A 12,838-nucleotide genomic window follows, 5' to 3' on the forward strand; every position below is an offset into this window, starting at 1 on the left:
GCTATAACGTATGTGATAACAGGAACTAACTCATATTATGGACGTTTTACGACATTAAGTGTAACCATAAATGGATAAAAAGGATGCTCTAGTGTTCTTTAGTTAATGAAACCCCGATAGTTAATCCCCGATGTGATTTTCTTCCTTACATGATTCACTATTTGTTTGCTAACTGATACGTTACAATAATGCTAACCTCTGCAGTTATTTTTAATGTTATGTGACGCATCATCACATTTTTTTTAAAGAAACAAATTTTGAAGCACTGTTTTTTTTTTTTGTTTGTTTTTTTAAATGCTAGACCAAGATAGCATTCCCAAAAATTCTCAGCTCCAAAGGAGAGGGGATTGAGGAAAGTTTGAAGTGCAGGTCGGAGTTTACACTCTACGGCTCACGTGTAAGTTTTAGTTACAAGCGGCGAAAAATCGAGCAGCAGTTTGTTTGCTGTGTTTGTGAGACAAGTTCCAGACACAACCTGTTACAGTAACCCTTGAAGCCATCCTGAAAGCTGTCGACAGGTTTCCATGGTGATGTCGATTTTGTTTCCATGGCGACCGTGGTGAAAGCTGCATGCACTCTTGCACTCGGATGGATTTCATACTTTTCCTCTGAAGGTATCTCTAAGTTGTTTTGTTGGATTTTTAAAAAAGGAGCTTTCCCTATTTCACTATCACTAAGTACCATCTAAAGGCTACTTGACTTTAGGTGGTATTTGGGATCCGGATTGGATTATCGTTTGGTCAGATGTTGTGTATCAAGTGAAAGTTTAAAGTAATACGTCACTCAGAAAAGACAGCCTTATCAGTAAAAGCCTGGAAAGTAGTTACGTTTAGGACACACTCGTGTGCTTGGTGCATGCTACATTATGTTCTCCTTGCAGTGTAATCATTCGTTCATAACTTGTTCTTAATAAGAATATCAGATTTTGTCTATGTTGCATTATGAATTGTTTAACAAGACATTTCCAAAACCATGCCATTACACCATGGTACAATTACTAATCCAAACTCAAAACCTGTGAGATCCCTGGCGTCAGCTGGTGATTTGCCGGAGTAATCAGCTCATTAGTGTTCTAGTTTATTAGTAAACTTTTTTTTTTAAACAGGTTATATTGCTTAATTTATGTTAAAATGTTTGGGTTACTTGCATTACGCGTATCGAGTATGAGAGACAGCTGTTTATTTTAATGGTGCTGAGGGGCGCCAATACTTTAATCTTGGGAATATTAGAATATCAAGCGTAAATTTTGACATTAAAGTGTGATTAAAAATGCAAGGATTTGCTCTTGTTTATAATGTTCACTATATGCGTTTTACACACGTCACAGAGTTACACCCTGTGTAGTGAGCATGTATAGTACACTGGAGGCCATTTGCAATTTGAAGTAACTTGAAGATGGCAGTTTTTTTTTATGTGGATTACTGGTTTTTTTTTTTTTGAGCTAAATATAAGCGACAAGGGTAGATGTTTTCGTTTGAAGTTCGTTTAAAGTTTCAAGGTGGTGACTTTTCATTATTGACACGCCCCCAAATCATAAAGTCTGGGCACATACAAAAGTACGAAAGTACGAGTGTCTCAAGTTGTTGTCACGACATTGAGATGGCGTTCAAGTGCGCTCGCCTCATAATTACGATATTTCCGACAGCATTAGTTGATGATCGCATTTGACCAATCAGTGGCCTGCGCCATTTCTAGCTCCACCCATATCATCGAACTTGGTGACTTAAATCAGACGCTGAGCAATAAAGTCGCTAACCTGTGCAGGACTCCATCCTCTTCATCGCTGTGTTTGAGTTTAACATGCTTGGATAAAAGCGCCGCTGCCCACGCAGCGTTCGTCAGAGACTGGAGGGTTTTTAAAGATGGTTTTGCCATTTTGTGTTAAAATCCCCGAGTAGCCTGTGTGGGTGTGAGCGAGAGAGCGAAAGAGGTGTAGGTGGATGCGGTACTCTGTAGCCATCAATCCTTTATTATTATCTGAATGTGCTTCATGATGTTCTTTACAACGTGTCAGTGAGCCTGAAGCCTTTTACACCTACCGCTGTTGCGTAACACCCACATAAATAAAAAATATCAAAATAATAAAAAACTAGGTACAGTATCTATCAGCAGTGAGATTTAGTGTAAATGATAAAGTGACATGAATAATAATTAGATTCATTATTTTTGACCACAGTGATCTTATATACCGTAAATATTGATGAATAACGATAACAAACGATATGGAACCTCATTAATGATTGTTGGTCAGGTTGTATTTTCCAGGAAAATAAGTACATACTGCAAATGTGTTAACATCTATGTTGTTTTTTTTTTTTTTGTTTTAGTTTAGAGTAGCGATCAGTACAAAAGATAATCAGCAGAAATGCCGATTCACTGAAGGGGAAAGGACGCGTATAGGAAAGATGTTTCTGGAGAATTCGCAAATCTTTGTTTTGTGAGCCAATAGAAAATAAGTAGTGGTGCAGAAGGAAAATGGAGGAGCTGCTAATTGTTAAGTAGCACTCACAATCGCACTTTCATGTTACTATTTTCTTACTGTTGCTTGATTTACGTATCATACCACGAACATATCCTAGCGTTTCTGTGGTAAAATATTTTTTGATTTGTTTTTTTTTTTCTCTCTGTCTGCTAGGATTTTCTTGCTAGCAGTGTTAGCAAAGTTGGCATCTGTGAAAACTGTAACGTCTAGTCTATAAGACACTCTCTAGCATGTGCTAAGCTAATTGTGTCTGTTTATTCTTGTTTTTACAGTAGACATGCTACTCCAAGAATGTTATTTTGAGGTATTGGTTAGCTTGGCGCTAAGGTAATATTGATGTTCCCATAGCTGCACTAGCGTAAACAAGCATTCTTGTAATGTGAGGTATTAGATAAATATTAGCTAATTAAAATAAAACAATTAAATGCGTGAATGACTTAAAATTTAAGTAACATAGCGTCAGGGTAGACTTAAGTCATGCTAACTTACACCTACACCTATTTGCTTGTATAGCATACGGTCATATCACCTAGCCTTACTAAAGCATGTGTTGTGCTCTGGCTAGCTGAGCCACGGCTGGTTCTCATGTACACATTTCAGAGCATGTGTCCTATTTATCGATTACGGGACCTGTTTGGAACGGAAATGAAAATGCCGCTACACGCTCGATGTCCTTTCACGTGTCTCTCCACAGCTGTGTTTCATCGTGAGGCGTCATGCCGGCCTGGCGGTCCTCATCTGAGACCCCGAGCTCTCTTCTCCGCTGGCCAGAAACGCAACGATGCAGACTATAAAAAGCTGATTAACATCCTTGCCTGTAATTAAATGGTGCTGTGTGTGGATTAGAGAGATGATGGTGGGTTCCTGCACAGCTGTGTAGGAATAGAACAGATAAAGCGCAGGATTTTTAAAAGACTGTCCTCTATGCTGTCATTGGAAGCGCTTAGACCTGATTACTCGCAGTTCTACATTAATTAATAAAAGATGCGTAATTCGACGTCGACAGATCGCTTGGAGAAATGGTAGCTATGCTAGCTATATACAGCTTCTAATGCTAACTACTTAAACACAAACAAAAAGTGTTTGATTTAGACTACATGTTGCATGCTAGGCATCATACTAGCTCTGTTGACAGATTAGCAAAACAGGCTAACCATACTAGCAGCCTGCTCTCACCAGGGGCCCCAACGATCTCTCTGACTTTGTTGTACGCCATATTTTTCTTCATAATATCTTTAATGAGAGGTCGTATATGACAAAATACCGTAGTTGACACCAAGTTTATAAGTTTGTCTCTTTTTGCGCACTAATTTTAGTGTGGAACAAATTTTAGCTAGGGATTAAAGTTCATCCACTTCTTTTGGTAACTGAAGAAACTTCGAAACGGACACGTATTCACTTCTTTTTTTTGGTGAATATATTAAACAAAATAGGCTACATGGCAGAGTCACGTAACTTAATGCTGCAATTATTGCATAAGCTACTCGTTTTGGATCCCACCGCCTGCTGCACTACACACATCAGCTTTTACTAGTTGGATTAATTAGCGTGGACAGATGAACCTGAGCGGCATGAAGCTGTTATATAAATTTCACGTGAGGAAGTAAGGATGCTAACCAGACAAAAATATCTTTTACGTGTGATGTGGGAACAGAACAGCGCAACTCGTAGCCAAAAGGTTGGAATATGACTAGCTGTATTTTTTCTTGTGGATGCTAAACACGTTGAAAAGTTCTTTAAAAAAGGATAATGACTAGCGCCAAGACGTTCCCTACGTCGAAATTTGTGTCTAACTAGCTTATCATATTATATTACATTATGTTAGCTACCACTTTGTAGCCTCGTCAGTTAGGTTTCTAGGCAAACAAAACATGAGCTGAGTAGCACACTGGTGATTTTTCTTTGCTGGTGGGCTAGCTAATACATTTCTGTTTTATATTTAGGGGTCCAAGCACCGAAAGTGCGTAGTTCATTTTATTTTTACTCCTAAGGTTTCAGAAGTCATGGGACAGAGTATTTAAGTTTCTCACACAATGTTCCTCACAAGCTAAGCTTGATCAGACCTAAAAGCAATATCAGTCTGACAGCAGGGTGCGAAAGAGCTGAGGAGAGGATTCGAGTCCTGCCAGGCCGAACAGTTGGAGCTGGCACACATCTACGAGCATACCGGCTGGAATCCTGGAGAGAAGGAGAAAAAGTGGGACAAAGGATAGGAACAGATGGATACGGAAAAAAATCAGGGAATTAAGAAAGGAAAACTTTAGTCCGCTTTTCCTGCAGATCTTCTTCAGCAGTAGAACTTTTAAAGTGCCCCTGAAATCCTTTAGTGTAATTGACACCAATATGGTACTATATGGTAACTGAAAAAATATATGGTTTTGGAGATATTCTGATTTAAATTTATAGTTCATTACTTCTGGGATAATTTTCCTTTTTTTTTGATGACATATATCTGGACTGCAGATCTGATTGTCCAGTTAAATGCTCTCTAGAACATTTGGAGGTGGGTTTTGCGCTACGCTGTGTAACAACCTAGACAAAAAGGTATATGCAAATAACGATAATAATTCAGCGATAACCCTGCGGTTCTCCATTGCCGTCTCGCTGCTGACACTCGACTACGGATCAAATGTTTGAGATAACTCCACAGACACACAGCGTCTTGTTGTTGTCGTCTAGAATAAATAATAATTGTTGAGCATTGTTAATCCTCCACAGTTGAGAAATGGGTCTCGTTAAACTCTTCGCTTGTCCATATTTAGCTCGTTCACTAACATACTGTAAGGCGTGGCTTATCTCGAATGCTATGGATGTTGTGTGTGTTAATCAAGTACTTCAACATGACGTCCTGTTTCGGAAGGAAATACGCCAACATACGGAATCCAACATACGAGTCTTAGTGACCCGACAACCTTCGTGCATTCTTCGTAGGAGCAGTACATTTTAACATCGGAGCAAAATTATGGCAATAGAGCAGTCAATAAAAACAACAGATGAGCCAAATGACACAATGGAATGATTAATGATTGTGTCAATGTTTTGGACTCTCTGATATTAGCTGACAGTCCTAGAAGCCCCGCCCCCTTTCCTCCATCTCATAATTAATATAAAAGTTTTAGCCAGTGCGCTCGTCTTGATTCAGTTTTCCTGCTTGAAAGATACACTGATGCAGTGTGTGCTGTCTAGCTAACATTAGCTAGTTAACATCAGTTACCTGCGTTTATTAAAGATGCACCGAAAATTCAGCCGTCGAAAATGGTGCTTTCGGTTTTCAGCTAAAAGAGAAAACGAATAGTCGCACAACGAAGTGTCAAATCTAACTCCTTTAAATGGTAATGATAATTAGCCAGTGATTAAAAAACGCTGTTTGCGCTCCTGTGAATGAACTTTTCACTCTGGATGAAACTCTGCTAAAGGAAGTGACCTAGCATCTCCTAAAAGCTAGCAGGATGCCTCTCTTCCTTCCCGCTTCCTTCAGTTTTGATAATTAATTTTGGATCGTTTGTGTTTTTCCCAACTGAACGCACTGTCGAACGTTTTTATACAGAGGCTCTTCTATACCACGGATGCCTCTCGCTTTCCGCATCCCTGGAAGCCGCCGTCGTTCGCCGTGGAAACCAAAATCTATTCCCAGAAGTCTGTGCAGTTACCAAGGAGACGGGCTCGTCAACCCAGCACCCGTCCCACGCGCTTCCAACTTGACTTTCTGAAAGCCCGAGAGTGTGTGGGAGGAAATTTTAGCACCATGCACAGCCAGATATTCGAGCTGAGATTTAAGCAGCAGTGTGTCGTGCACCAAGACAGGCTTGTTGCACACTGGAAAATCTGGGAAAGAAAGTGTAGAATTGCATTAAATATATTCAATTCCAGATCTGGGAAAGTAGGAAACTCGGGAAAACCATTTTAATTGTCGGTTCTGAATCTGCAGCATTTCGATAGTATTCCAGTCTGAATCTATTTAATGTAGTTTTGATTAAAGGAGTATTCCAGCTTGTGTGTGTGTGTGTGTGTGTGTGTGTGTGTGTGTGTGTGTGTGTGTACACATCTGGCCAGAGGCTGGGTCCATTACACAAGGCTCTAGTTATTTCCGGCTCTGGGGCTGTTGTGTGCTGCAGCGCTGGAGGTCAGGCTTCACTTCATCATTATTATTTTTCTTCTTGCTTTTTTGTTTCGACTGTTTGTCCTTTTGACGTCACAGGTGAACAGGCGTGTTAATCCCAGGTCATACTGCTGTGTTACTGTAGTGCAGGTCGAGTGTTTGCTGGCTTATAGGAAACACACACACACACACTCCAGCACTGCAGGCATTAATGCAAAAACTGAATGTGTCCAGGAACCAAACAGCCCCAAACCCATTATACACCATCAATCAATAACGCTGAGTCAGAGAGTTAGTGTGTGTGTGTGTGTGTGTGTCTCTCTCTCTCTCTCTCTCTCTCTCTCTCTCATTCACTCTGTCTATCTCACTCTCAGTCTTCTGTTTCTCGTCTCTTCTGTCATGATTACTTTACTCTTCTGTGCTCCTTCGTTATGTTCATCGTATGTAATCTCTCTCATTCTCATTGTCGTTATCTCTCTCTTTTTCTTGCTTGCTCTCTTTTTCACTCTCCATCTGTCTATTTATATTTACACGTATCACAGTTTTGCTGTCTATTCTCTCTCTCTCTCTGTCTGTGTCCCTTTGTGTCTCTCTCTCCCTTTCCCTCTCTCTCTCTCTCTCGTTCTCGTTCTATTTGCCTCAGTGTCCCTCTGTATGTCTGGTGCTGTTTCTCTCTTCTTTCTCTTTCTTTCAGTTTCTCTCTCTCTCTTTCTCTCCCCCCAGCTCTGTTTCTTGTTGCATGCTCCTGTTCTCTCTCTCTTCTGTTCACCTTCTCCCTTTCTCTCTATCTCATTCCCTTCATCTTGTTTTCTTTCTCCTTCCTCATGCTCTTCTTTCTCTCTCTCTCTCCTTCTCTCTCTTGTCTCTTCTCCCCTGTCGTTCTGTCTCTCAGCCCCCTCCCTCTCTCTATGCCCCTCTGTATCCCTCTCTCCATCCCTCTCTCTATCCCTGTCTCTTTCTTCTTTCAGCTCGGGCTTGTTGAAGTACAGAACAGCAGCAAGTAAATCCTTCCCACACAAACTGCAAGTGTCTGAGCACAGAGCTGTATTTGTACGCGGTCCAGATCCAGCCAGATACAGAGAACGTCCTCATCGCAGCAGTCTCACTGCCTGCGCAGGTTCAGCGCAAGTGAGACAGGTTGAATGCCTGGTCATGTGACCTTTCAATGGCGCGCGGCGTATACTCCGTGTAATGCACATTATTCGTGTAGATGTTAGAATTATGGAGCAGTTCATCAGTAAAATGTGTAGTTGTTGATTTAGTGAAGCTTCTGTAGTCTTTAATGTTAACCCGAGCGGACCCGAGCAGACCTGAGCGGACTCGAGCGGACCCGAATGGACCGTTCCTGCTGCTCAGCTCTGCACGCTCAGAGTGCTTGTGAGAGACCGTGTGGTTGTTATAGCAGCGCTGGAGTCATCCTGGTTTGTTGGAACAGAGGCAATGCAATTAGATTATACTTTTAGAGAAACTCTGCTGTCATTCACTTCCCCCCTCTCTCTCTCCCTCCCTCTCTCTCTCTGTCTCTCTCCCTCCCTCTCTCTCTCTCTCTCTCTCTCTCTCTCTCATTCTGTCTTGCTGTCTCTGTCTCCTCTCTTTAATAGTGCTAATGGACACTGTTCAAGCACATTATTCACAAATGCACTCAAAAGCTTTTGAAAACTTTTAGTCACACACACACACACACACACACACACACACACAGGCAGATTTACTCTTCTGTGCACTTTAATAACCATGTAAAGCTCCAAACCTGTGTGTGTGTGTAAGAGAGAGAGAGAGAGAGACATGTGCACAGCATGACCGTTGTTTATTCTCTTATCTCTGCATTGTGCTGAAAGAGACGTGTTTTGAAATCCAGCCCAACAGCAGGAAATTGAGCGTTCAGGAAATCGATGCAGAGCTTCCTTCTGACCCAGAGGGGTGGAGACGGGCTGTAACGTGACCTGGTTCTGAAATTAATCACACGCTCGGGTCGGCTCTGGGAAAGATCGGACCTACAGGTGCTGAGCATGGTGCCACGAAACACTAATAGTCATGTGATCAGCATGTGAGCTTTTGGATAAATTGGTCAAAATTGAAGGATGTTTTTGTACCAGAGCAGCAAAAGCTCAAGCAATCAGAAGTTGTTCTGGGAAAACGTGACCAAATAACTGTCCGATTTGCGTCCAGCTGTCTGTCAGGACGGACACGATATTATACTTTCTAAAAGAAAGTAAAATTCCGTTCTTGGGCACATGTCAAAACAAACACAGCTTGTTATTTTTCTTTAATGGAAAAATTGTTTCGCAGTGTAATATCGTTCTGTTGCTTGACGTTTCAACGGTTTGTCTCGTCACAGGTGCGGACCGCAGGATGAACGGAGACTCCGGCGCTGGGGTGGTGGCGGCCACTCCACCCACACACCCGCCCCATAAAGAGCGCTACTTCGACCGAGTGGACGAGAGCAGCGCCGAGTACCAGAGAGAGAGGAACATGGCGCCCGACCTCCGGCAGGACTTTAACATGATGGAGCAGAGGAAGAGAGTGTCCATGATCCTGCAGAGCCCGGTCAGCACACACACACACACACACACGCACGCATTGATAAAACACACATAAACACACAGCGAGCACAGGAAAGCATGTGCACCTGAACAAATACACAGCTGTAATCTAATAGTGAAGAGGCAGTCCACTGGGGCGTAGTAAAATTCACCACTACTAATAGAGAGAGAGAGAGAGAGAGAGAGAGAGAGAGAGAGAGAGAGAGAGGGGGGGGGGGGGGGGGGTGCAAACTGAACTGTGTGGTTCAGGTTAAGCTCAGCTTTAAGTTTTAAAAAAAAAAAAGGCAGTGTTTTTCAGTACAGAATTTGAGTCGTGGTGGGCTCCGGTGAGCATTTTAAGATTTTAAGAGGCGGCACAAACATCTGTAGCCAGCATTTCAAAGAATCTGACTACTCTAAAACCACCAGAAACATGGGTCTACACCTTCTCCAGTCGAATTCACACGTCATTTGACACACCTGAAATATTCTCGACAAGCTGGCCATGACTACGCAGCTGTTCCTCCTTCAGATAAGTGAACAAACTAATACGTGTGTGTTGAAAAATACTACGACATTTTTTATCTCACCTTGCACGTGCCCTAGCTAGCTAGTTTACTGGAGCAGCTGCACCTGGTGATCGATTTAAACGAACTAGCTGAGCGTTAAAAAAATATACTTAGCTAATTATCTGCATTAACCGGAGTGCGTGTTTGTGTGTGTGCTCCCCTGCTCTCTTTGAAAACTGAAATGGTAGAAACGCTTGTTTTCTTGTCTCTTATTAGGCGTATCCGGATGATTACTTCGATATTTGCGATATTTTAAAATGGAAAATCACGATTAGGGGAAAGAAAGCCTACTCGGCACTGAGATCTGTGATGTGATGTGTTACATTACCAAACCTCCTCTTATGAAAGCACCAGGCAGCGGTGATCTGGTGACGCGGCTCACGCTGTTACCGCAGGCTGTGTGTAAAAGTCAGCGAGTGTATTCAGAATAATTCACTCCACTCTTCTCATCAGCATGTGATAAGACTAAACAAGACTCTCTTCATGGAGTGAGAGACTGCAGTGCTTTCAGCTCACACTAAACCTCCTCCTGTGAGTGTGTGTGTGTGTGTGAGTGAGTGGGTGTGTGGGTGTGTGTCTCAGCGGTCAGCTCTCACAGTCAGACTGAGGATGTGTGTACAATAACACACTGTTTATGTAGCTGTCTTGCCACTGGCACATAAAGATCGGCTTCTTCATGCTGGTGGGAATGGAGGGAATGAGCAACTCTTTATCGAGAGAGAGAGAGAGAGAGAGAGAGAGAGGTAGAAATGGGAAGAGAAGAGGGGAAGAGGACAGAACTGATGGGCTTTATTCCTCTGTAAACGCACTGCTTGCCAAATATTGCAACACTTCAGTTACAGCGTCATTTAAAAGGATCACAGCTGTGAGGAACGCAACAGCGCTCACTAAACAAACGTGCAATGCCGTGTTCGTTTTGTCTGCTAATTTGGATTTCGTTTTTAGCTGTCATGGACATCATATCACAGTAACTGAAGACATTTCTATGATAATGTCATATGCATCATGAGCCATACAGCTTTGCTAGCAAACCTAATTGTGGAACACTGAATTGAATGAGTTACAAAAAAATGATCTACAAAAATAAATGAACACTGAGAAGGAGGAATTTCTGGGGAAAAAAAATAAAAATAAAAATTAAAGCAGCACAAAACTTTAACATCAGATCAGCTGCTTCCAGTCAGAGTTTATGATTTATTATTTTTTTAATTAAAAAAAACACAATACACACAATATCTCAGATATTCCAACCCTAGTTTTAATAAAAATATGTAATAGTTGTAGTCATATTTAATTAATTTCTGAAATCAAAATTGGTTTTTTTTTGTTTTTTTTTGTACCTCTCACTAATACGATGCTATACTTGAAAAAAGGTTTAATTTCATCACTTCCTAAATTCCAAAATGTCACTTTCATTGTTGCTGCTTCTGCACGTGCCGGTTTACGTGTCGAGGATAAACTGACGTTAAGTCAGTCAAGCAGTTCAGCACGACGTCACTCTGACTTCCTGTTTCAGAAGGAACTACATCAACGTATGGAATCAAATCACAGCTAAGAAGCCGTATGATGTGGACTTTGTCGTGCTCTGCTGTGTGTGAAGCTATCGTACATTTAGGAATGTGTCTGTAACCTGCAGCACCTGCTTTACACTCGACCTAGCTTCATTTCTGTAGCTTTGGTGCAATGGCGTCAGTTATGCTACATGAATACTGCAGCGCCGCTGAATTTTTCGAGTCAGCGCTTTGTAACAGTCGGAGGTAAAGCTGTAACTTGAAGTTTTCCGACATCTTCAGGACAGAGGAGGTTACACTTTGTGGTTGTGTTGCAGGCTTTCTGTGAGGAGCTGGAGACTCTGATCCACGATCAGATGAAGAAGGGGAAGAACCCCACCAGCCTGCTGGCCCTGCAGCAGATCGCTGACTTCATGACCACCAGCGTGCCCACCATGTACCCCGCCGCCCCGCAGGGAGGCATGGCCGCGCTCAATATGAGTCAGTACACACACACACACACGCACACACACACACACACACACACACACACACAATTACAAATAAATCTCTACAGAAACACACACCTGCACAGTGAGCCTCGGTTATCTTAGTAAGAAAGGCTTATGTCTAGGATTCTTGTATCCTCATGTAACTGTGTTAAGGCCACACTCGTGCACTCTGGCTTCAAACTCTTGACCCTGCCTACCTACCTACCCTTCTCTGTCCTCTGACCTTTCTAACTTCTCACCTTTAACCCTGAACTCTGACCTCTTTTGTCTGGAGCCAGAGAAATTACTGACACAAATGCAGTTTCCTGTTTCAGCACCTGCTTATCTGAGTCGAGCTGCTGATCCTTTTAAAGCAAATTCAAGCACAGGAGAATGTTAAGTTCTCACTAATGGGTGTGTGTGTGTGTGTGTGTGTGTGTGCGCGCAGGTCTGGGTATGGTGACACCAGTGAATGATCTCCGAGGCTCAGACTCCATCGCCTATGAGAAAGGAGAGAAGCTGCTGCGCTGTAAGCTCGCTGCCTTTTACCGTCTGGCGGACCTGTTTGGTTGGTCCCAGCTTATCTACAATCACTTAACTGTGAGTGTGTCTCACACACACACACACACACACACACGAGCATCCTTACTTGATCTGTGTCCTGATGTGGAAGTCAAGTGGATTAAACTTGCTTCAAAGTGTGGGGAGTTAACAAGGTGTGTGTGTGTGTGTGTGTGTGTGTGTGTGTGTGTGTGTGTGTGTCCTCAGGTCAGACTGAACTCTGAGCAGGAACGCTTTCTGATTGTCCCATTTGGACTTCTGTACAGTGAAGTCTCCGCCTCCAGTCTGGTAAGGCTCCGCCCCCTTTTTTTCTTGAACACAATTTCTAATCTGATTCACTCACACATTTTATCCTTGTACTGTATGTAATGTTTTCACATCGCAGTGTTTAATCCATTTGAGCAGAGCCCAGGTTCTTTAGGCAGGTGAGAACACGACAATCACGCTGAGGTCCGAGAGCGTCCGAGTGTCTCCAAGTGAACTCCATTGCAGTGAGAAAGTGATTCGACTCTGAATCGACTCCACCGCAGTGTAGCTGAATGCTGGAATATTATGGGGCGGCCATCTTGAATTGTCTTGTTCAATCGGCAGATCATTTTTCTAATTTTATGCATTTATTTTTAG

General features: G+C 42.4%; 1 protein-coding gene across 13 annotated transcripts in view; it reads left to right on the forward strand.

The window, feature by feature from the left end:
• add1 (adducin 1 (alpha)) overlaps nucleotides 1-12,838 on the forward strand; it is a 41,550-nt gene that overhangs the window by 7,826 nt on the left and 20,886 nt on the right. For all 13 annotated transcript variants that reach the window (XM_053240156.1, XM_034311054.2, XM_034311055.2 and 10 more), the window contains exons 2-5: nucleotides 8,920-9,128; nucleotides 11,501-11,663; nucleotides 12,102-12,253; nucleotides 12,422-12,502. In XM_053240156.1, the coding sequence (XP_053096131.1) occupies nucleotides 8,934-9,128; nucleotides 11,501-11,663; nucleotides 12,102-12,253; nucleotides 12,422-12,502 (591 nt within the window). In that variant the 5' untranslated portion in view covers nucleotides 8,920-8,933. The remainder of the gene's footprint in view (nucleotides 1-8,919; nucleotides 9,129-11,500; nucleotides 11,664-12,101; nucleotides 12,254-12,421; nucleotides 12,503-12,838) is intronic.

This window comes from Pangasianodon hypophthalmus, chromosome 15, assembly GCF_027358585.1.
Source record: "Pangasianodon hypophthalmus isolate fPanHyp1 chromosome 15, fPanHyp1.pri, whole genome shotgun sequence".
NCBI classification, from domain to species: domain Eukaryota; kingdom Metazoa; phylum Chordata; class Actinopteri; order Siluriformes; family Pangasiidae; genus Pangasianodon; species Pangasianodon hypophthalmus.